This window comes from Phascolarctos cinereus, unplaced genomic scaffold, assembly GCF_003287225.1.
Source record: "Phascolarctos cinereus isolate Bilbo 61053 unplaced genomic scaffold, phaCin_HiC Scaffold_5;HRSCAF=322, whole genome shotgun sequence".
NCBI lineage: Eukaryota > Metazoa > Chordata > Mammalia > Diprotodontia > Phascolarctidae > Phascolarctos > Phascolarctos cinereus.
The window spans coordinates 199,465,419-199,490,918 of record NW_027555958.1 but is presented as its reverse complement, the minus strand read 5'-3'; the positions used below and the strand labels follow the sequence as shown (position 1 = coordinate 199,490,918).

The following is a 25,500-nucleotide window of genomic DNA, read 5'->3' as shown; positions in this document are numbered from 1 at the left end:
TGCCTCTGGCAAAAAAGCTGGCACTATCACTAGTAGCTTTACCTTTGGTAGTAAAAAAGGCTAAAAGTTCTGAAGTGGAAATGGTATTTTTGTGGTAATCTTGAAAACATCTACAGAATTAGCAGGCATATCTAAATAGAGAGACAAGGATATGTAAAGTGACAGGGATATCTAATAGATGACACAGGGAATCACCAAAAGTAACTAGAATTAGGAAGGGCTGATCTAAAAAGGCTTCACAAAATAGGTAAAATTCAATTTTTCCAGTTCCTCAACTCTTCAATTACTACTTTCCTAACTAATTAGAAACATATTAATAATGTTAAATCAAAAGCTAGTACAATAGAATTTGTAGGCAATAAAGGTTCAGACAACCAGACTATGACATATCCTTTGGTAATGAGAGTCCCAACAGAAAGAAAATTAATATAATCCATCTCCTTAATATAATCCATAGACTGAGTGCTGGACCTGAAGTCAGAAAGAGAGACCCAAATGCCACCTCTAACAGGCCATGTAGCCATGGGCAAGTCACTTCATTTTTTTAATCCTCAGTTTCCTCACCTACAAAGTGGAGAAAATAACCCCATATGGTACCTATCACACAAGACTACTGTTAGGTTTAAATGAAATAATATACATAAAATAATACATAATACACGAAATAATATGAAACAATATACACAAAACAGTTTATAGTGCTTTAAAGTACCATAAAAATGTCAGTTATTACTTGGAAACAGGACAATAGCTTTCAAAACCAACTTTAGAAAGATAAGTTTTACAAATAATTCTTTCTACATATAGGTATTTACATTTTCCCATGTCTTTCAAAATGGTTAAATCTGAAATTTTTCCTTTAGTCAAAATATAGGTTGCGCAACCCAATTTATTCCTCAAATGAACTTAACATGGACTCTCATAATACATAAAGTTCTTAAATACCAACAGTCTCATTTCGCCCAGTAGATAATCCTGTGGGATAAAACAAGTGTTATTATCTGCCTTTTATAGAGCGGGATTTATAGAGTCATTTGATCTTCACAACAACTCTGCAAGGTAGGTGCTATTATCCCATTTTACAGTTGAGAAAACTGGGCCAAATAGAGGTAAAGTGACTTGCCCATGGTTACAAAACTAGTTAAGTGAAAAGGGAAAGATGTAAAAAGTATGGGGGAAAAAAGAGAAATCTATATCTTCTGATTCCAAGTATAGCATTCTTTCCATGTTATCTTGGAAAAAGCAAAGTTAAAGTATTTCAGTAGGTGAGAGAAAGAGGTAAGGAAGGAAAGATATATTGAGCTTCAAACCTATCAACCTTGAAGGTCTTAAAGGCGTTCCTCACATTACCATTTTAGAGACTAGACTTGGCTAGAATCAAACTCACTAACTTTACCATAAAGTCAGGTGCTGTTTTTACCAGCAGTTATAAATCATTTATTTACAGGCAAATTATAAGAAAGTTATAAATATGTCACTTTCAATATAAGCCATATTACTTCCAGGAAATAAGATGAATCAGTTTAAATTTAAACATGACTTGAAGTATTTTTTATGTAATAATTAGAACAATATTACTCTAGATATAACCAAACCTCAGTTAAAAAAAAACACTACTTTTTATATCTGCAAAATGACAGAACTGCTCATTACATTTACTAATAAGATGAAAAATGTATTTATTTTTCAGTGGCATACTCTTTCCAGATATCCAAAAAATAAAATTGAGTCAAGCAAAAATAGCATTCAACATCTTTTGAGTCAAAGCAAATCAACAAACATTTATTAAGCATTTAGTCTGTGCCAGGCACTGTGCTAAGTATGATGAATAAAAGGAAAGGTAAAAACATGGTCCCTGCTCTCAAAGAGTTCATATCCTATTAAGGAAGACTATGTAAACAAGTATACAAGAAGGCCTAGTGCCGATTAACACTAAGAGGTGAAATCACACAGCCAGTATGTGACACAGGTAGGAATGGAAATCAGCACTAGCTCCAAGATCACCTCTAGCTACAATGTCAGACTGCCTCTCAAGTAACACTATCACACTAACATATTTCATTTTTTAAAAGTATCTGCACGAAAACTAAATTTTCATTATGGACTGATGAATAAATACAGAAAACAAAACAGCATTCTATTTGCATTCTTCCCTTTTATCTTACATAGGGCCTATCTCTTCCCCTCTCATGCTTTCTTCAAAGGTATTCCTGATGTATCTATAGATTCTCATACAAGTTTTATAAAAATGGAAAGTGTAGTATAATGGATAGAGAGTTGGCTATAGAAAACCTGAGTTCAAGTCTAAGAGATATTATGTGTCTCTGGACAAAACACTGAACCTCTTAGCTCACCTATTTTGCCCAGGGAAATCTTCACATAGTTGGAGGGGACATCTCCCTAACTCACCAACAGGTCTGAAGCCTGTCAGTTACCCTCAACTTAGCCCATCTGCTAAGATAGTTTACCAGGGTGTGGCTGCTGCAGATGCTACAGATTCTTGGAGCCACAGGTGAGAGCTGGGTGAACACCAAAGGTGAATGAGCAGCCCTGAAAATAGCTTGGCAGGCCCTCACATCAAATGAGCTACTCCTCCTGAACACCTCATACACCCAATTTCAATGTGAATTCCGTGACTTAAGTGTGGCTTCAGGATGAGCAGCTGCCTAGAAACGAAGACTCTCCATATTCACTGACTTCCTGTATCACTTTGTTCTCATTTCTTCTGTTGTTGTTAGTCATTTTTCAGTCATGTCCAACTCTTCAGGACCCCATTTGCAGTTTTCTCGACAAAGAAAATGGAGTGGTTTGCTATTTCCTTCTCCAGCTCATTTTGTAGATGAAGAAACCAAGACAAAAAGAGTTGAGTGACCTGCCCAGGGTCACACAGTTATTAAGTATCTGAGGCTGGATTTGAACTCAGAAAGCTAAGTCCTCCTAACTTGAGGCCTGGCATTCTATCCACTGTGCCACCCAGCTGCCTCTCAGCCCTCAAATCAAGAATGTCTTCCTTCACTCATATACCCAAATCTCATCTCCACTCAGCTATTCTAGCTCACAATGATCTCTTATACTTCTCTAAATTCCTACCGTATTTACTTAGTACTATAAACTAGTATATCATGTGTACATTTGGCTCCTTGAGCTAGACTATAAACACATGCTTTTCATCTGTCTTTTTGCTTATTTTCACACTATAAGTGATCACTTCTTCCTATCAGTGTGCTTGCTTAGAATAACTCCTCCTCCCTACCACATACACATACATACTTTCTAATGATTTACTGTCTAGAAAAAAAAAGACATTAAAACTTGTTGGAACTGCATTTAAAGGAAAAGCAAGTACTAAGTAAGGGTCTCTCTTTCAAGTAAAATCAATGCATTAATTATTTAGTTTGCTAAGTTCCACATAATTGAAACTATTGGATAAGTGTAATATGTTACTGTATGCACAGAAACAGCCTTATGTATAAATAGGAAACAAATGAATAGGAAATATGTTTCTATATACATACACACACACACACACACACACACACACACACACACACACAGAAATGCATGTGTGTGAGAAACCAAGCTGAGCAGTGGGGGGGGGGTTTGCGCGCGTGTGTGCGTACACCCACACATGGGTGACCAAATGCCTTCTTGGTTTGGCTCCACCATCATCTTCATTATGTCCCATCCAATCACAAAATGTTAAACTGGAAAGGACTATGGAGTTCATTTAATCCCAGAGCCTCATGTTAAGGACAAGGAAACCAAAGCTTAAGGAGGTGACTTGTAAAAGGTCAAACAGTTCAATGTTTTCTCCATCATATTAACCTCCCTCTCTACTTCATTTCTTTTTTCAATTTTACTTTAATTTGCTAATCAAGAGGTATTTTAAACCAAGACTGCCATATATCAAAGTACACAAAATTAGTGACAATTCAAGCTAAAAAATAAAACAAATTTTTTTCCAAATAGAATATTTACAATGAAAGTAAGAAATTAGTGTGCTAATGAAAAGTGGAGAAAAGTGGTAAGGAAAATTTTTGAATGGCATTTATATTGTACTTTGCAAACTCTAAAGTGTTTTACATATGATAACTCTTTGAGGAAAATAATTTTTTGGACCAGTCTTGGGATTTCACTGGCATAGAAACGTCTTAGAGAGGAAATTTTCCAAACAATGCAGAAAGTCTTAGAGAGTTGTCTGTAGCACTAAGAAGGTAAGTGACTTGTCTAAGGCCACAAAGCATGTGAGAAACAGGGGTGAAACTTGAACCCAGATCTTCCTGACTTTGAGGTTAGCTACCTCAGGTAAATCTCAGAAACTGCTTTACAGTCAAGGAAAAGACTCAAAGTTATTAAGTGATTTGCCCAAGACTACATACCTACCAAGTTTCAAAGGTCACTCTGAGCCCAGCACTCCTTCCTCTTTACCAAATAACCCCTCAAATAAGCACAAAAAAATGATGAAGAATGTTAGTATTGTTCACACAAATGACAATACTTACCCAACCAAAAGAAGAAGTGCACAGATGACAGCAAATCCCAAAGTATACTTGAAGGCTGTTTTAATTTGCTAGAGATATTAAAGAAACAATGAAAGATTTAGGAGACATTGTAAGTTAAATTTTTTTCTATCATAAAATCTACAAAGTGGTTATGTCAAAAGCATATTTAATTTCAAAATGGAACATTTTTCATTTTCAAGGTTTAAAGATTCAATAAGTTTTAAAATTGTAACATGTCACCTTAAATACACTTTTGCAAACTATACCGTCTAGTCTTAAATTTTTATTGGACAATTAGGCCTTTATATGAACTATAATGCCTAGCTTCCCATCTTTCAGTGCCCTACCAGTAGGAGACTATTTTAATAAAATCCTTAAGGATAGATCTTTCTCCTCAAAGTAAGAAAAATTAACTAATTTTCTTCCTTTCCTCCCCCCCTTTTTGAATGAAAAATAAGAACTGAATTTAAAATAAGATGCAAAAATAAGCATTTTGAATGAAGCTAAGTGACCATTATATTCAAAGTTTTGTCAAATACTAATAATAAAGTTAATGGCAATTAGAATATCTAAATCTTGTAACTATAAAACAAGTTAAACCAATTAGCAACATCTACCATACAAGCCTTAATAAAAGTGTGTGAGAGAGCAAGAAAATGCTTCATGAAAATTTTAAGCTTTTCTTTTATAAAGCTAAGGAACTTGGACTCCACAATGAGAAAACAGCACAAAGACCACTAGTCTACCTTTTCGTGTTTTCCTCTGACACTCAAGTTCTTTATACTTTTTATTTGGTGGAAAAAAAAATGAATAAGGAAGAACATCATCCATATTCTCATTCTTAGGCAATTTTTCCTAAGCTAAAATGTCTAAATAAAATAGGGATACTTACAGTACATCTACTAGCATCATCTTCCTCCTTCTCTTCGTAATAGAAATAGACAAATGGTATCCACAAAAACACACAGAACAATATTACAGAATATAAAGCTGTGAACAAAGAGAAAAGGCTCAATGATTTTATGGAAAAGTGTACTGATAACTTAATTGCACAGTATAATAGATTATATTACAATGGATGATCTAAAATACAACAAATTTCTATGGCATCTCCATTATAAGCATTCCCTACTCTGCCATATATTTAATTTCTCTTTTTTTCCCCTCCTATGATCATACATCTAAAGCTAAAAGTATCCTAAAAGACCAATTAGTACAATCCCCTCTTTGGAGGTTAGGTGACTTGCCCAGTCACATAAGCAATGACTGTCAAAGGCAGGATTTGAACTCAGGTCTTCTGATTTTATAATAAGTTGATTTTTCCCTTCCATTTCTCCCATTTTGCCTCTGTCCTCCCTTAATCCTGACCCTATCTTCTTACCCTCTCATTATAACTCAGTGAATTGTTTAATTATATTAGTTCTAATCATTTGAAGATCAGCAAAATGGTAAATAAATCTAAATAATATATTGAATAAGTATATCTAAGTTCATTCCATTATATTTCACAACTAATACAGAAGTTACAGATTTACCTCAGAAGCTAAGCTACATTTTAGAATCTAAACGATAATAATTATGTAAATACAAATACGGAAAAAACTCTGTAAGATTTAGAGACATTATTCCTTCCTGTTTTGACTGAGATATGTACATACCAAGTATTCCCAGTATATAATAAATAGTTCCTTTTTTTTTTAAGCTTTTTGGTGAGGCAATCGGGGTTAAGTGACTTGCCCAGGATCACACAGCTAGTTAGTGTTGAGAGTCTGAGCTCAGATTTGAACTCAGGTCCTCCTGACTCTAACACCACAGCTCTCTCTACTGCCAGAATAAATCTAAGAAAGTTTCACAAAATCAATCATATTTACCCTTTACTTCTACAATAAAAATTAGATAAATATGCTCACATAAAGAATTAAGAGGACAATTTGCAGAATGAGAAGGGCTAGGAAAATCACCAACTCCACAACGCTGTGACTATTTCCATTAGTAATTTATTTTTACTTCGGCATAATTTGCCAACTTTGGGAAGCTCTCACTAATCTCCCTATCTCAACACCAGCATCATCAGCATCAACAAGAGTTTATTAAGCACTTATTCTGTGCCAAGTACTGTGCTAAATGCTAGGAATAAAAAGAAAGACAAAAACAATGCCTCCCACATTTTAATAGGGGAGAGAACAAGTAAACAACTATGTACAAAAAAAGTTAAATACAAGATAAATTGGATAATCAATAGAGAAAAGGCACTAATAGATTACAGACAAAGAAAGGCAAAAGGTAGAATATGAGCTGACTCTTGAAAAAACCAAGGGAGCCAATCTTCAAGATAAGAAGGAAAATAATTCCAATAATGGGGGGGAGGGGGGAATGGGGCAGGGGCAGCTTACAGTCAGTGCAAAGACTCAACTAGGAGAAGTACTGTATACAAGGAATAGCAAGAAGCCCAGAGTCACTGGATTACATAGAATACACAGAAGGGAGGTAAAGTATAAGACAAAAAAGTAGAAAATGGGAAGTAAAGAAGATGATTAGAAAACAGAAAGGGGTCAAGATTTTTTATCTCATCCTGGAAGTAATAAGAAGCCACTGAAGTTTACTAAGTGGGAGGAAAGGGAGAAGTCAAGGAGAAAGGGAAAGGTGATATGATCAGAACTCTGCTTCAGAAAGATCACTTTGGCAGCTGAGTGAATGAGACTGGAGTTGGGAAAGACTTGAGTCAAGGAAATGAACCAGAAGGCTATGCACCTTATACCACCAGGTATAACATGAAAAGGACCTGCATCAGAGGCAATGGCTATGTGAATGGAGAGCAAACGTTGTTTGTTAGGAGTGAGATTGTGTGGGTAGAAGCAATAAAATTTAGTAACAGACTGGATATGGGGGGTGAGCAAGAATGACGAGTCCAGGATGATACCTAGGTTTTAAGTTCAGGTAACTACAAGGAAGGGTAGTGAGCTTGACAATGAGAGAAAAATTTGGAAGATGAGAGGGTTATAGAAGGAAGATAACAAGTTTAGTTTCTGAACATGTTCACTTTCAGGTATCCCAAATGACAGATCAAGACATCCAAAAGAAAGCTGGTGACTTTAGACTGGAAGTCAGGAGATAAGTTTAGGACTGGATAAAAAAATCTGAGAATCATCTCCATAGAGATGATAATTTAATCCAGGGGAGCTGATGAGATCCACAGATAGTATATACAGAGAAGAGGGCCAAAGACAGAAGAATATGGAGAACATCTATGGTTGGTGAATAAGACCTGGATGAAGACTCAACAAAGTAAACTATGGGAATTTCTAGATATGTGGATCATCTAACTCAGTAACTTCCCAAAAGAGAAAAAAATAAATGAAGACATTTACAAACATGCCTGATCTCTAGACCTAGAATCTGCCAGCTGATGCTGCCATCTATATTTTATGACAAGATTTTCCGGCCTAGAAAAATCTATAAATAAATGCAAGTTTCAATTTTATAACTCCAAAGTGTCAAATATGAAGTTTACTCATAACAAAGGAGCCCAGATTACACACACACAGAGTTATTTAGAAGGGTGGAATGTTGAGATTTAAGTGGCTCTTTTTTCTTCCTTTGGAGACTATCGTAAATAAAAATAGGGCATTTTAGGCTAGTTTGAAACACTGTGAGTAGACTATTAATACGTAGTTTACAAATTATATTAAAATTCCTATCATATAGAGCTAGATTTTTCTATAATTCTTCTGATTTAAATTTTTTTTTTAAATTCTACTCATTTTTGATGGGGTCTAACATAGCTTCAGGGGTTCAATGGCTACAAACATATAGAAGTTTACAAATTTGAGCATCAACCAAATTTTGAACACATAGAGTATATTTGTGTAAAAACTACTCCCTTAAATAAGGGGGTTCATAATCTGGGGGTCCAAAGATAGTTTCTGGAAGTCCATGAATTTGGATGAAAATTACATTTGTGTTTTTTCATTGTTCTCTAACTAAAATTTAGCATTTCCTTCAGTTATCTAAAAACATTCTGAGAAAAGAGTCCATGGACTTCCCCAGACTGCCAATGGCATCCACAGCACAAGAGGTTAAGAATGCTTGCGTTAGAGAAGAAAAAAAAGATGAAAGAAGTAACATTAGCAGAAAAGATATGCACTTTGAAGGACAAAGTTATAAGAATAACATTACAGAACATTTAGTTTTGAAAAAAAAATGTACTTACCAAGTTAAAAATATATCCCTGTTAGTTCTAAAGTAGTAAAAATCACTAGTCAAAAGTATTTATTAAATCTTAATAATTCTAACTTAAAAGAGGCTATAGCATAGTAAAGAGCCAGGCTCAAAGCCAAAAAAGACCTGCATTCAAGTCCAGCCTCTGACCCATACAGCTGTGTGACACTGGGCAAGTCTTCCAGCTTCTCAGTGAATTTAAGCAATGCTAAAACTAATATGCAGAGAAAGTATAAGAATACCAATCAAATGACAGGTCTAATCTCTATCTAACTCTAATTCAAGATATACAGTGTGTCTAATATAGGCTTTCTTTGATATATATACAAAATTGGAACAGATCAATAGTCCTTCTCAGTTTCCTTTGCTGGATCCTCATCCAGATAACATGCTGTACCTGGAGGTGTCCCATAGAAGTCTGTCCTGGCCCCACTTCTCTTCTCCCTCTGTAATACATCATTTGGTGATTTATTTTTTGCCTCTTTTTTTTATTCCTAGTGCTTAGTATAAGGTCCTAGAATGTAGCAGGTACCTAATAAATGTTTACTAACTGAATGATTAGTGATATTGCTAGATCAAAAGTATACGCACAGTTTAGTAACTTTCTGGACACAGTTTCAAACTGCTTTTTATGACAGAAAAATGCAATAGAATATTGCTGTAATGTAATTAATGACAAAAGAGAGGATTGCAGAGAATCTGGGTAGTATTAAGTGGTACACAATGATATAAGCAGAACCAGAACAATTTATACACGGACAACAATATTATGAAGAAAAACAACTTTGAAAAACTTAAGAAATCTTAACAAAGCAATAGCCAGCCATATCCCCAAAGGATCTATGATGAAATATGTTACTTCTTAATAGAGAGGTGATGAGCTCAAGATGAAGAAAGAGGTATATTTTTGGATATAGTCAAATATCTGGCTTTATTTTGCTTGACTATGCTCACCTGTTGCAATGGTCTTTTTTTTTTCTTTTTTGGTTTTTCAGTTGGGAGCTGGAAGTATGAGAAAAAAAGGAACAACAGCAATACTGTTGCCTCAAAAAAAAAATACAACTTTTTTTAAATGCAGAGGAACTGAAAGAAGTTCAGAAGAAGCTAGACATACAAGGCATTTTTGAAAGCAATATATATGATGAACTAGAAACTCTTAAAAAGTAAGAGCTATGAAATGCAGATTGAAAATTTCATACAGAATCCTTTTGTTGTGGCCTACTGTGTATATGGAAATGTTCTCTCTATTTTTTTGGCATTTAAGTTCTGAATTTTAAGAAACAAATAATGTAGAAAACAAAATCTAATCAAGTACTAAAATAATTTAAAATTTAAACAATTCCTGTAGTGACTGATTTAATAAAGGAAATAAATCACCAATTTTTCTATCAGTTTCCCACTGCATTGCAGACACCTTTAAAAGATGCCCAAGACTTGGTGGCATTTACATAAAGGAGAACACTTATATTTTCTCAAAGTAACTAAGATCTATATCAATATAGTTTTCAGCTCCTGCCCCTACATATTGTTTCTTCTACCCCACACTGGTTTGGTTCTGCTTTTCTGATGATAGTATTTTTTAGCTACCCCCAGTTTCCTTCCATAATTTAAGAAATGAAAGAAAAGTAAAAACAGTATTGAGATACATGAAAGAAAACCAGTCAGGGACTTCATGAGGAAGAGCACTGTGGTGACACACTGGGATAAAGAAAATTATGAAAAGGAGAAGTCCTGACACTGCCACACCATTCCACCTGGACCTCCAACTCCTACCACTGGGCCATTATGACTGATGAGAGTTCGCTACAGCTGGCCTTACTGCAGTCACATGACTCTGTCTCATGTCCATATTCTTGTCATCTCACCCCAGGCCCGCTTAATTGTCCTATACAGCCTCATTCACCAGCCCTGTGATTTCACCCTTCCCTGGCCACCACTACCTCACATATGTTGTTTCACTATATTAAGATGTAAGCTACAAGACAAGAAGGATAGAAATGTCTCTCTTTTGTATTTGTATTCCGAATACTTAGCATACTGCATTTAGTAAAAGTTCAATAAATGAGATTTTTTTTTCATTTGTGAGAATGAAAGGTAATTATTTTGTACCTAATTAATATGATAAGAGTAAAATCATAGATACCACCTCCTAACAGAGTTGTTGGTTTCTGCTCTCTTCTAAAGCCACAGATTCAACAGTTGGGAAGGAATTGATGAGATCTCCAAAGGAAAGAGTAAAACAAGGATCCACAGGGCTGGAAATTCAGGCTGGCCTAATAACTACAGTTTTAGAGACAGTTAAGTAATAATAGAGAGAGGAAGAAAATATAGCTAGTATAGTGTCACAGAAGTCAAGAAATGGTTCCTTTCACCATCCTTCAAAACAGTGATTAGATCACAATCAAATCAAATTGATCATGGATCACAATCAAACCAAATTGATCATAAGTTTCTCTAGAGTAACAGTAATGATGTTATTAGTTTGCAGATTTTGCAAAACAATACTCCTAATGAGGTAGACACAGCAAGTATTTTCACTATTTTACTTATTAGTTCAACCTTAGTTTAGTAATTTGCCCTGTTAACTATTCAGGTCCTAGCAGAATGTAAGCTCCCTAAGGGAAAGGGCCAAGTTCCCTTTTGCTTTTGTCTTGCTACCGCTTAGCACAATGCCTTGTAACCTTAATTTTTGATGAACTGAATTTGAAGTCTAGCCAGCCCTCTAACAACTCTATCATGCTGCCTTCTCAAGGGACTTTTATGCTTTTCATATTTCCCAGTAACTGACGAGGCACAAAGATGTCTTAATATGTATTTACTAAATTGTGCAGTCAACAAGCATTGAATGCTGTGTGCCAGGCACTGTGCTAATCATTAGGGATCCATAAGCAATAATTTCCTATTGTTTTTATTATTCCACTACTTTAGCCTTTTTTTTAGGTATAAAGTTGACATTTTTAGAGCTAATTAAATTTGTTCAAAAACCACTGTTGATATTTATAGCATTATATAGCTCCCTCTCACTCACCCAATATTTAGTATTTAGTAGATTTTTAAAAAACATTTTCTCATTCAATCTCAGTTATTTGTATTCTAAAAACTAAGCATGATTTGGTCAACATCTTTCTAAGTATGCTTTTACCTAAGAGATAAAGTATAATAAAAAATTGAAGATCTCAGAGTGAAGCTAGGAAGTCCTGGGTTCAATTCCGGCTCTCACCCTATGTGACTATGGACAAGTCATTTAACCTTCATGTCACCTTGAACAAGTCACTTAACCTCTGAGAGTTTCAGGGAACTCTCTAAAACTAAGTCTTCCAGTCTTCCTTAAGTGAAATAAGTTTACAAAAAGAAATAACAGCTCCTTAACAGACTGAGGATTGCTTTCACTAAACATTGTTGGCTCAGCTCTAGAGACAAAGTATCTTTAAAGAAATATTTGTTTTGGTATGGAACACATTAACACCAAACGAAAAAATGTTTAGAAAAGAATTCATAATACTAATGTTAACAGGATTGTTTGGGATACCTTTAGAAAGCAAGGTAATAATGATGAAATGGTGATTTTATTTGTTTTTAAAATGTAAAGAAGTCCATATAGCATGAAAAGATCCCATGATGACACCAATGCTTAGAGGTACCTCCTTGTCAAACAAAGGATAGAGGTAAATAGGAAGATTAAATTGCATTTGTTACCTATTTTCAACTGTATAAAATTGAAAACCTTTTTTTGCACAAACAAAATCAATGCAACTAGCAAAAAGAAGCTGACAGAAAAAATTTCACATGAAACATCTTCAGTAAGGTCTGATATCCAAAATATGTAAACAGCTAACAAATATATGAGGTTAAAGCCATTCCCCAATAACTAAGCAATCAAAGAACAATTCTCAAAAGAAATTTTACCAATTACTATTAACCACAGAGTTCCAGAACACCAATAATAAGGGAAATGCAAATCAAACAAACTCCAAGGTTTCACTTCATGCCCAGCAAATTGGCAAAGATGACAAAAAAAAAAAAAGGAAGTCAATGGTGGGTAGTGTGGCAAGAGAGCAAATTAATACAGCTAAGGATAAATCCAAATATTTTGGAAAGCAATATGGGATTATGCTTTTTTTAAAAAGTGACTAAAAAGATCTAATACACCTCTTGACCCAGGAATTCTACTGCTGGCATAAACCCCAAAGAAGTCAATGATAAAAAGAAATACCCACATATGTGAAAATATTCATAGCAATAGTAGCAAAGAAATGAAAATAAAGTAATGCCCAATAATTAGAGAACTGTGTAAGAAATGATTAACATGACGACTGCAGAGAAATATAAGACATGAACTGATAAAAACTAAAGTATGCAGAAACAAGAAAACATTACACACAATGTAAATTAGAAAAGAAAACAGATAACCTCTAAGTTCTCTTCTAGCTCTAAATATATCACACAATAAAAAACTAAAATTGAATATTGAGAAATTATCATGCTCAGGTTTGGCTCCAAAGAAGAAATGTAAGAAGGCACCTTCCTCCCTGCTATGCAGAGGTAGGAGACTATGGGTATGGAACACTATATATAATGCTAAACTTGGCTGATGTACAAATTAGTTTTGTTAACTTTTTTTCTTTTATCTTATTCTTTACTATAAGACGTGTTTCTCTGAGAGAGGAAGGGATATACTGGGAACATAGGTAATAGAAAAGAAGTACAAACAAAAACTATAAAATAAATTTCCTATCCTTTGGTAAATAGCCACCCTGGGCAAAGAGGCAATAGGCAGCCACTGAATTTTTCCTTCTAGTACAGTGGTTAGCTATGGCCATACCATAACATAATAATAGCTAATAATAGACAGTATTACATAGTGCTTTAAGGTTTATAAAGTGTTTGACACAAGTTTATCTTGTTTAATCCTCAGAACAATAACGTGAAAGAGATACTATTATTATCCATATTTTACAGTTGAACCACCTAGATGCTAGAGGGAAAACTGATTGAAAGAGTAATTCAGAAACTACTTAAAACAGTGACAAGATGATAAGGGTCTAAATTAGTATCAATATGAGTGGAGAGAAATTCTAAGAGATCCTGTGGAGGTAGAATCCATACAATTTAATAACTAATTGGATTTGGAGGGGTGGTGGGAAGCAGTGAGGGAGAAAGATGAATCAAGGGAGGACATAAACTGTTTTGGTTATGCTGAATTTGAAATACCAATGGGACACCCAAGTAAATATGTCCAGCAAGCAGATGGTAATGGCAGACTGAGTTCAAGAGAGGAAATAAGGCTCAATAGATATGGAAGATATTTCATAAAGGTGATGAATGAATCCGTGGGAGCTGATAAGTTTGCCCAGAATACAGCTAGATCTATATCAGAGATCAATCTTGTAAGATAGAGTAAGTTATTAATGGGGAAAGGGAATAAGCATTTATATAGCACCCACTATGTGCCAGGCACCTTGCTAAATGCTTTATACAAATATATCATTCGATCCTCATAATAATCCTAAGAGACAGGTGCTATTATTATCCACATTTTACAGCTGAGAAAACTCAGGCACAGGCAGGTTAAGTGAGCTGTCCAGGGTCATACAGTTAGCAAGTGTCTGATGTTGGATCTGAACTCAGATTTTGTTGACTCCAGGCCTAGTGCTTTATCCACTGCTTTATCCAGCTGCTTCTATTAAACCAATTGTCTTGACAAGGAAAGTGAGGCTTGGAAAAGTTAAGTGACATTCAAAGCCATGGCTTATCTGACATCAGGTTTTCACCGGGACACCTATACTTTTAAGAGTTGTACTATATACTAGTAGAATAACTAGGACTACAACCCTGATCACCAGACTCAATTCAGTACCCTTTTCAATACATCTCATTCTTATTCCATATCAACATTATCTCTCTTCAGTTCAACTAGTACGTTACATTTTACACTATAACACATCACTATCCAGAGATCATTATCAAACAACCTCAACTATCTGGAATATAAGCAAAAAAAAAAAAAAAAGAAATGGCATGTGACCAAAACAAATGTCATTAAATCATAGTACTTAACTCACAGGAAGCTCTTCTGAACCTCTGTATTTGTTTGGATTTTTCTGAACAATTCTATCATACTTAATTAGCTATTTTCCCAGCTATCTGTAATAGACATGTTTATTTATTACACTTCATGTAAACAATAACGAACTATTTGTATTGATTTAAACACGTTGCAAGATGCTTCCCAAAAGCAAAATAGTACTGTGAATGATGCTCTAAACACTCTAGACGCTCCATTACAAATCCATGACAACTCAAACAAACCTCATGTGAAGCTACAATTCTTCCAGCTTTAATTTAATACACATAAAAATACAGGTACATTCAAATATCTCCTATGCTCAGGATACTGCACAGGGAACTCCTAATTTAAAAAAATTAACATGAAGCTAGGAAAGAAAATGACAAAAATCCTGATCAAAATTTATAAATTACCAAGAAAATTACTTTTCTAAATACGTACATAAAACTTACCACCACCTGGAGGCAATACTGTATCAAAACAGTAAGAGATTTAACTGTAGTCCACAAAAGAATTCCTTTTTTATTTTCAAAACTGACTGCTTATAGCTCCATACTTGCATTCTCAATTTATAGCACTATTTTCAGTGCTTTCCAAATTTATTAATACATATGAAGAACTAACAGCCTTGTAGGAAACATTCCAACAAAATACAGAATTCTCTATAATTCCAGCAGAAGTTATGCATTTTTCATGTTTTCTGATTCAGCAGTGATTCACCTGGACAATCAAAAACTTTCTAAGTTATAATATTCTACATCACTTTGTGAAAGACGCCAAATGTTTTGATACTTTCTCAAGAAACGAAAAAGACATAAGAACACAAACACTGGGATTTCCCAATACATCAAATACTCTGTACACAAAATGTCAAGAATCCTATTGAAAGATTACAGGGGAAAATTTTTTCTGGATCTGAAAATGTCCGTGGGTTGCCTTTTTTCACTAATGGTCATAAAAGTCACATTATGGAATTAATCTAAAATTATTTAAAAATTTCAATTTGGAAAACACACAAGGCCAAAGGAAGTTAAGTCAACAAACATGTTAATAAGAGCCCATTATGTGCCAGATACTCTGCTAACTGCTAGAGATACAACAGCCAAAATGAAATAAATGGTCCCTATTCTCAAAGAGGTCAGAGTTTAATGGAGGAGACAACATGAAAACAAATATGTACAATTCAGATACAAACAGGATAAATTAGAGATAATCTTAAGAGGAAAGGCAAGAGGCAGAGACAGGGATGGCAAAAATTCCAGACATTAGGGTCAGCCAATGAAAATGCATCAAAAGATAGAATTTGGAGTGTCACATTCAAGAAACAGCAAGGAGGCCTGGATTGAAGAGTATGTAAAAAGGAAAACATAAGACGACTGAAAAAGGCAGAAGGAACTAGGGTTATCAAGGTCTCAATGTCAAACAGGATTTTAAATTTGATCCTGGAGGTAATAGGGAGTTTACTGAATTAGGTGCTGAAATGTTCAGACTTGAACTTTTAAGTAGGTCACTTTGGCAACTGAGTAGAAGATGGACTGAAGCAAGGAGAGACTGGAAGCAGGAAGACACTACTGTAAAGTCTAGGTATGAGGTGATTAGGGCCTGCCCCAAAGTGGTGGCAGTGTTAGAGAAGAAAAGAGGAGTGAGAAGGGGAGGATGACTCTTGGGTTTTCAGCACTGGCAACTAAGAGGATGGTGATGACTTCAACATTAATTCAAATCTTTTTAAACAAGTTCTGGGTCAGTTTTTAGATTGAATGAGATTATAAAAAACAAGTATTTTTTTTATTTATAATTTCTATTTAAATTGGATAAAATTTAGTGTTAGCATTAACGACTTAACTTGGGCAGCATTTATAATGCCTCCTCAGTATAAATCTAGTTTTTAGCTCTTTTGAGGCAGGTACTGACTTTCATTTTGTCTGTGCATCCCCAGAGTCTAGCATAAGGCTTTATATAAAATAAGTTTTTAATAACCGCTCACTGATTTTTTTTAAGTTACCACACACTGGATCTCAACAATTGAGTAATTTCTACTAGTTAGATCAAAAAATAAAGTGAGTTTTCCCTATATTTCTATCCTCTAAAATACAAAGCATTAAGGTTCTAGCCACCTACTATATTGCTGTGGTTACCCTTAACTATATAGATTATACCATTAAAAAAGTTCTCTCAAAGGGAGACACACACACAAATGCTTATATAGACATACACACATATGTGTCTCCAGGGATACTGAAAATAACACTAATTGTAGACTATATTCAGGTTTTATACAAAGTAGATATTTTGGGAGGAAAGACCTACCTTTGCACTAACACAGTAGCTTAAAAAAAAGAGAATAACAATCTTTACACAAATACATACAAGGAATTCTCTTATAAAGTGAATGATACTTTTAACTCAACAAGCAATCTGGACTGTTGAAGGTCATTTTACCTAAAATCTACATATTCTTATGTCCAGAGTTAGCTCTGCTTCTCTCTTCAATCCAAAGCTGGCACTGGCATCATAGAGGAAACACCGGTAGTTGGCAAAGACATATGTGACATATAAAATGAGAAATGCTAACAAACACTCTCCAATCTCTTCCTTTCAAGACCACCTATGTAGATGACCCTCAGGTATCTCTCAGAATGAAAATCAATTCCTCCAAGTCTGACTCCAACTCGCCCATACTGAAAAGTTGTTTTTTTTTTTCCTTTGAATTTCCAGTTCTGTGATTCTACTGAATTCTTTCATACCTGGTGATTTTATATATTAACTTCTAACTTGGTGTTTCACATAGTAATTTCCGTAAAACTTAAAGCCAAAAAAAACTGAGAAAATGCCAATTTTTGAATGTCAAATCAGCTTCATTTTTTAATACCTGAATATCTTAAGTCCTCCTAGTTAAAACATCCTGGGTCAACTAACACATCCTCTTGAACAGTCAAGCTCTCAAATGGAGATGAGAGACAAAGAAAAACAAAGAGTCCTAACTATATTGTCTCAAAAGAACAGACACTAATTATTCTAGTCCAAAAGAAAATAATTTATATCTATATACTTGAATAATTGGTAATTTAAAGGAAACAGAAAGAAGTCTTAAGCCAGACAATCTGTTAAATTTCCATTTTCAATTGTACTCTCATGATTTCTTTTGCTCCCTGCTCTTATTTCCATTTACATCTCATTTCAACATCACAATTTAAATCTCTAAAAGTACTCCCCCTAAATGAGATCTGCTTTTATTAATTTCACATGAGATTCTCATCTAAAATGAATTTTAAAACAGAAGGGCTCTCCCAAATGCAACATAAATGGTCGAATACCAAATACTTCTCAATAGAAGTTGTTCATTCTATTTGAACGTGGAAGAATTTTTAAACTTGATTTCTATTTCATTATTTAAGCTTTCTATTTAATGATCCAAACACTTTAATAAATCTTAAATAGAATTTTACACTATACAATTTCCAACTACGACAAGGCCTAGATCATTATTTTACTACTCATAACACTAGGAGATAACTGTAAAGAAAATATTTAAGAGTAAAGAGAAAGAATAATGTAAAATTATAATATGATAGTACAAATAAGAGAAACATAAGTTTCAGTTTCCTAATCCTATTTTATGAAAACCTTAGCAATAAGAATAATGGCTTTTATTTTAAGTATTATTGCAAATTATTTGTCATTTACTTCAGAGTATCATACAATTGTAACAACAAAACCACTACTCAACTTTTAAGTTAATATCATTGATTGAGAGATGGCTAAACAAGTAGTGGTACATGAATGTAACAGAATACTACACATTAGAAATGTCCAATGCGATTAACATGAAAAAACAAAGATTTACATTAACTGATGCAAAATGATGCAAACAGAGTCAGCAAAACAATACACACGACAACATATGCATAAGATGACAATAATTTAAACGGAAAGAATAATGACTTCAAAATAATAGAAACTGAATATTGAAAAATTATAATGAACCAGGTTGGGTAGTGGAGCCAAGACTGCAGAGTAATGGCAGGAACACATCTGGCGCTCTTTCAAATTCCCTCCAAACACCTCAAATTTAAAAGAACACCTCAAAATGAATTCTGGAGCAGCAGAACCAACAAAAAGATGGGATTAAATAATTTTCCAGCCCAAGACAACATAAATGGTCGGTACAGGTGAGAGTGGAGTGCAGTCCAGTGTAGGGCACACCCTGGCAAGCCAGGAGCAGGCCTTGATGTAGTCTTCCAGAGCTCTCAGCCTATAGACAGTAAGGGGGGTCAGACAACTTGTCAGAAGGAGATAACAAGGGACCCTTTGCCAGCACTGGGTGCAGGACTCTGTTTTGGGTCGGAGGTTCTGGGTGAGGAGGAGCACTGGCACACTTGAATATGCAGCCATAGAAGAGTAGAGACCTTAGTTACAGATCGAGGATGGAAAAAAGTACTTGTGGTCACTCACTGACCAGAACACAGGCCAGGAGAGCAGTGACCACATCTTTCCTTAGATCATACCACCCTGGTAGTATTGAAAAATTACAGATTCCCAGAATGAGTTCTAAAAACAACAGCATAAAAAACATGAAGCTTGAAACAGTGCTTCACCCCAGGAGCAGAGCCCAACTTTAATATAAAGTTAAAAGTCAAGAAATTGGCTGGAAAAATGATCACACAACAATAAAAACAACAAAAGAATCCCACCATAGAAAGTTACTTTAGTAACAGGGAAGATCAAAACACAAACTCAGAAGAAGTGGCATATGAGTGTGAAGGAAAACTGTTACACTATAAGAAATGATTAGCAGGATGCTTTCTGAAAAACCAGGAAAAACTTACATGAACTGATGCAAAGTGAAGTGACCAAACCAGGAGAACAGTGTACACAATAACAGCAACACTATATGATAATCACCTGTGAAAGACTTTGCTGTTCTCAACAATACAATTCTGAAGAAGTTATCGACAAAAATGCTATCCACCCGCAGAGAAAGAATTAATGGAGCCTGAATGCAGATCAAAGCATACTTTTTTAAACTTTATTTTTCTTGGGTTTTTTTTTTTGGGGGGGGGAGGCTGGTCTGTGACAAGATGACTAATGTGGAAATATGTTTTCCATGACTGCACATGTATAACCTGGGCAGCTGGGTGGCACAGAGGATAGAGTGCCAGATCTGGAGTCAGGAAGATTGCTCTACCTGAGTTAAAATCCAGACTCAAACACTTACTAGCTGTGTGACCATGGCCAAGTCATTTAACCCTGTTTGCCTTAGTTTCATCATCTGTAAAATGAGCTGAAGAAGAAAATGGCAAACCACTTTAGTTTCTTTGCCAGGAAAACCTGCAACAGGGTCACAGGGAGTCAGATACGACTGAAGACAATTGAACATGTATAACCAACATCAAACTGCTTGCCTTCTCAATAACGGGAGACAAGAGGATGTGAGGTAGGGAAGAAGATAATTTGGAAATCAAAAGTTTAAAAACCAAACATTAAAAATTGTTTTTACATGTAATTGGAAAAAAATAAAATATTTAAATCTACTAAAAAAAAAAAGAAAATTGGTCAATTTTGGCAGGGAGGAAGGGAGGCATTAATCTTTACAAAAGGATCCCTCTGGGTTCCATACTGACTTAGAAAAGCCCATATTAGCATTATCTATGTTTTATTGTATTTTCATTTGTTTTGTTTGATACTTCTCAAGTATATTTTAATCTGGTTCAGGAATGTTGTAGGCTACATATATGTGTTTGACAGCTGAATTAAATCTCCAATTCTTATCAATTTTTATAACTTCTTTTAAGTCCATTCCCACTGCTACTACTCATATTCTATAGCACGTCATATCTTTTTCCATAAAATAAGTGACTGAAAGTAATTAAAAATATTGGATACCCCTGTGATTATTGTTTGTTAATTGTGAAAAAGCCCTTAATTTGGTGGAATAAAAAGGCCACCTAAAGGTTCTCTTCTGCATGTCAGTCATATAAATTCTCTTAAAGATACAGAGAATTGGCCTCATGATACTCTGATTAAAACAGTCAAGGCAAAAACAGGACAGTCTTTGTTTGCCAAAGGTGTTTGTCAGGGGCAGAGAAGATTTCAAATGAAAGACTGCTTCCCTAGACTAGGTGAAGTCATCTAGATGCTACTATTTGCAGAAAACATTACCTACTACTTGCAGAAGACATTACGCTGATTGCATCAAGCCCCCAAATATTAATACTGACTCCTAAGTGAATTTCATGGGCACTTAAGAATTTGGCTTTACTATCCACAAAGGGAAAAAAAAGCCAATACAGAATGCTTTTTGTCCAAATTTGATATGCAGCTGAATGAACCACTGGCACATACAGGATGCTCCAAAAAATGTTCGCACTATTTTAAGCTGTTTAAGCTAAAACAAAAGCTATTAAAGCTTAAAACTGCACTAACACTTCTAGGACATCCTGCATATATTTTGGACAAATGTTACAAACCAACAGTGAGGTGGGCCCAGAATACAACAGGAAGAGAAAACAGACTGGATCAATTTGAGGAATTGCACATTGATTTTAAAGACCCTAAGCTCCTATGTAAAACAAAGACCTACTGTTTCATAATGATATTCTTCCAGAAATAACCCAAGGCTCTAAGTCATAGAATGTCACAGTTTCCAAAGAATTAAAGTTGGTCACTCAAAGCATCAAGGAAAGACAGGTGGTTGGCATGAACAGACTACTAATACAACTTCATGCTCCACTTCTACCTAGGCAATGTCAAGAGATCTAAAGTTTCCCAATCACATTAGGTAGATCCCCTGTAGAGAATGTACATAAAGACACGGACCAGAGTTATATAGGATGGGAAAAGTCAGGTTCAGATCTGCACTTTAAGAAAAGAGTACCCACACTAATGAGATCTGTTTCAGTAAAAGAAAAGCAATTTGGTATAGTAGAAAGAATAATGGACCTGGGGTCAGAAGACCTGGTCTGAATGCTGGTTCTATCTACTGCATACCAGTTGTGTCCTTGGGCATATCACTTATCCTTTCAAGGCATAAGTTTCTTCATTTGCCTATTTGAGAGCATCAGATGATCTCTGAGGTAAAAAAAAAATCTTGGAGGCAACCAGCATTAAGTGACTTGCCCAGGGTCACACAGCTAGTAAGTGTATGAAGCCAGATCTGAGCTCAGGTCCTCTTTATTTATTCCAGGGAAGGTATTTATACACCTATGCAGCTTCCTGTGTAATCTATGAGCCTAAATGAAAGCAGAAAAGGTAGATAGATCATACAGGCAAAAGCAAAGGATACTCACTAGACTATCCAACATCTCCACTGGTATACATGCAATACCAAGAGAACTAAAAAAAAGGTCCCAAGTACACTGAGTAGACCTTCTTTAGAGGATTACATAGGAGGACACTGATGAGAGGGTAGACATAGGTTATGATCTACATCATAGGAGGGAGTACCCACATTGTTGTAGTATTTCACAAATTGAAAGGCTGGAAATAATGAGGACTATCAGAGGCTAAATTAAGTTTCATTCATACCTATACCAATGTTAGTCCTTTTTTTTCTCTTCTCTTAAGTGTCTGATCTACTCAGATATCCTAAGCCATAAGCATAATTAATACCACTATATAACTACACCTTTATGTAATACATGTATTTAAAATTCAATTTTTGCAAATCAAGTCAATTTAAATATGCTGTCAAACTGGCTATTTAAAAGAATCCTCTGCCAAGATAAAAATTAAAAAATTACTGCTATCTTTTGTGTAAATTCAAAATTTTTCAACATGTTTATCTTAAATTGAGGCAGATATTATTGTTAGGTATCCATAGACTAAACATTTGAATAAATTCCTTAAATAATATGATAAATTTGTAGTGAATTTAATAATATCTTAACTCCAAGAAATAAAGTTCACTTTAAAGCATGAGTTAAAATGGTATTTTTAAATGAAATAAAATAATGTGCAATTATAATAACCAAAGAATTCATGATTAAAGGACAGATAGGACCTTAAAAATAAACGGACAATTTTAATGCATAAAACTTAAAAATGTTTGCAGAAACAAAGACAATGCAGCTGAAATTTGAAAGGAAGTAGGTAAGAGAAATGTTTGATACTAGTGTCTCTTATAAGGGTCTAGTTGTATAAGGATACTGACAAATAAGGAACTGATTCAAGCTTTTTTCTCAACAAGTACTTTTAAATTAATCTTGATTCAAATTCATAGGAATATAAGCCAACTTTAATTCAGAGATGGGGAATCTGGGGCCTCAAGACCACACGTGGCCTTCTAGGTCCTCAAGTATAGCCCTCTGACTGAATCCAAACTTCACAGAACAAATCTCCGTAATAAAAGGATTTGTTTGGTAAAGTTGGACTTAGTAAAAAGGTCACACCCAAGGACCTAGAAGGCCACATGGGGCCTCAAGGCTACAGGTTCCCCACCCTTGCTCTAACTGTTATGGACAAGGTATATGAACACCTTGATTTCTAATGAAGCAATTAAAGTTAGCAATAGCTACAAAAAAAAAATTCTCCAAATCACTAATAATTAGTGAAACGTAAATAAAAGGAACTCAGAGATTCTACCTCATATCCATAAGATCAACAAAGTTCACAAAAAAGGAAAATGAGTTTTACACAATTGTACACATATCAAATTGCTTACCATTTTAGGAAGAGAGAAGGGGAGAGAGGGAGGGAGAAAAATCTGGAATTCAAAATCTTGTAAATATAATTATAAAGCTATTTTTGTCATGGTAAAGAACTAGAAAATAAGGGAATACTCATCAGTTAGGGAATGGCTGAACAAATTTTTCTATATGAATATAATGGAATATATGTGCTATAAGAAATGATGAAACAGGCAGTTTCAAACAAATCTGGGAGGAGCTCTATGAAATAATACCAAGGGATTAGACGCAGGAGAACAATTTTTATACAATACGATTTTTATACAATAATAACAGTGTCAAAACAAACAATTTTGAAAGACTTAACTTGGATCAAAGCAATGACCAACTTTAATTCCAGAGGAAAGATGATGACCCATGCTACCCACATCCTGTCAGAGAGGTGACAGACTCAGGGTGCACGATGATAAATTAATTTTTTTGAAATGGTCAATATAGGAATTTATTTTTCCTTTTTTAAAAAGGTATTGTTTGTTGTTGTTTTTAAAGCAGATGAGGAAGGAGAAAGGTGAGAGGGAGAGAAAATGAGATTGCTATAAAATGGAAAAAACCAAAAACAAGCTTGACCCTAGAAAGGAGATAAGAAAAAGCACCTCCCTCCCTTCTTTGCAAAGATGGTGGACTACAGACATGTAACATTTCATACACTTTTCGGATTTGTTTGAGAGTTGGTCAGTTAGTATCACTATATAGATTTCTTTTTATTCTTTGTTTATGGCTCTCAGAAATGTTAGTGATATAAATAAAAAGTTTTTTGAGAGATTTTATAACATGTTAAAAGTATTCATCAAGAATGATCTACATATTAACAATACAGGTTTAACAAAATTAGCACCAAGGAAAATAATGAAATGTATTGTCTCTACTACATTCTAGATGAAAAAAGGATAGAAAGGGGATAAGCATTAAACTTCTATAATATAATATTTAGTATATCAGCAGCTAGAATTAAAATTCAAGGGGTACTTACAAATATGATCAGATCTCCACACAAGCTGCCAAAGTAATTTTCCTAAAGTGCAGGTGTGACAATGTCACTTCTCTATCCAATCAATTTCAATGGCTCCCTAATGCCTCTAGGGTCAAGGTAGGCTTCTCAGTTTAGCTTCTAAAGACCTTCACTAGTGCCAATCTACCTTTTCAGCCATATTATAAATTGCTTCCCCCTTCCCATACTGCTCAGTCCAGCCAAACTGGCCTTCAGCTGTTCCTCACACACAGAGCTCCTTCTCCCAGATTTTTCAGTAGCTGTCAACCATGCTGGAATTTACTCCCATCTCACCTCCATTTCTCAGAATTCCCCTTTTCCCTCAAAACTGCTCAAATGACACCTTATACACGAAGTCTTTCCTGATCCCCACAGTTACAGTGCTTTCTTTCACTCCTTCCAAAAGTGTGTGTATGCATGCTTGTTTACATATATTTATATATCTATATCCTATGTAAATTCTTTGTTGTTGTTAAGTTGTTTCAGTCACATCAAACTCCCCATGGCCCATCTAGGATTTTCTTGGCAAAGATAATGGAGTGGTTTGCCATTTCTTCTCCAGCTATTATACAGATAAGGAAACCAAGGCAAATAGGAATAAGAGACTTGCCTAGGGTCGCACACCTGATAAGTGTCTGAGGTTGCATTTGAATGCAGGTATTTCTGACTTCCAGGACCAGTGCTCTATCCATAGTGCCACCTAGCTGCCCTAAATTCTCTGAAGGAAAGAATTGTTTCATTTTTTTGTCTTCGAGTCTCCAGCACATAGCAATATTTGGCACATAGTAGGTACTTAACAAATGCTTGTTGATTTCTTGATTTTGTAAAGACATAAAAGCTTTCTACATTGTCAATTTAAGAGATTTTTAATGTGAATTTCAAACTTAAAACAATCATCACATACTTTGCTCTTTATCAGAAATAAAAAATTATAAATCATCTGAAGCATTAGCAGTTTCTTATTTTGTCTTAAAACTGAAATATACCTACTATCAAAAACAATCACAATTTTTACTTAAGGCCTATTTACTCTAAATAAGA

The 25,500-nt window shown here is 34.8% G+C and overlaps 1 protein-coding gene across 1 annotated transcript in view; it reads right to left on the bottom strand.

Moving 5' to 3' along the window:
* The window catches only part of LMBRD1 (LMBR1 domain containing 1), a 180,398-nt gene that overhangs the window by 135,640 nt on the left and 19,258 nt on the right, over positions 1 to 25,500 (bottom strand). The window contains exons 4-5 of the mRNA XM_021000136.2: positions 5,395 to 5,492; positions 4,503 to 4,570 (exon numbers count right to left, since the gene is read on the bottom strand). Coding sequence (XP_020855795.1) covers positions 4,503 to 4,570; positions 5,395 to 5,492 — 166 coding nt within the window. The remainder of the gene's footprint in view (positions 1 to 4,502; positions 4,571 to 5,394; positions 5,493 to 25,500) is intronic.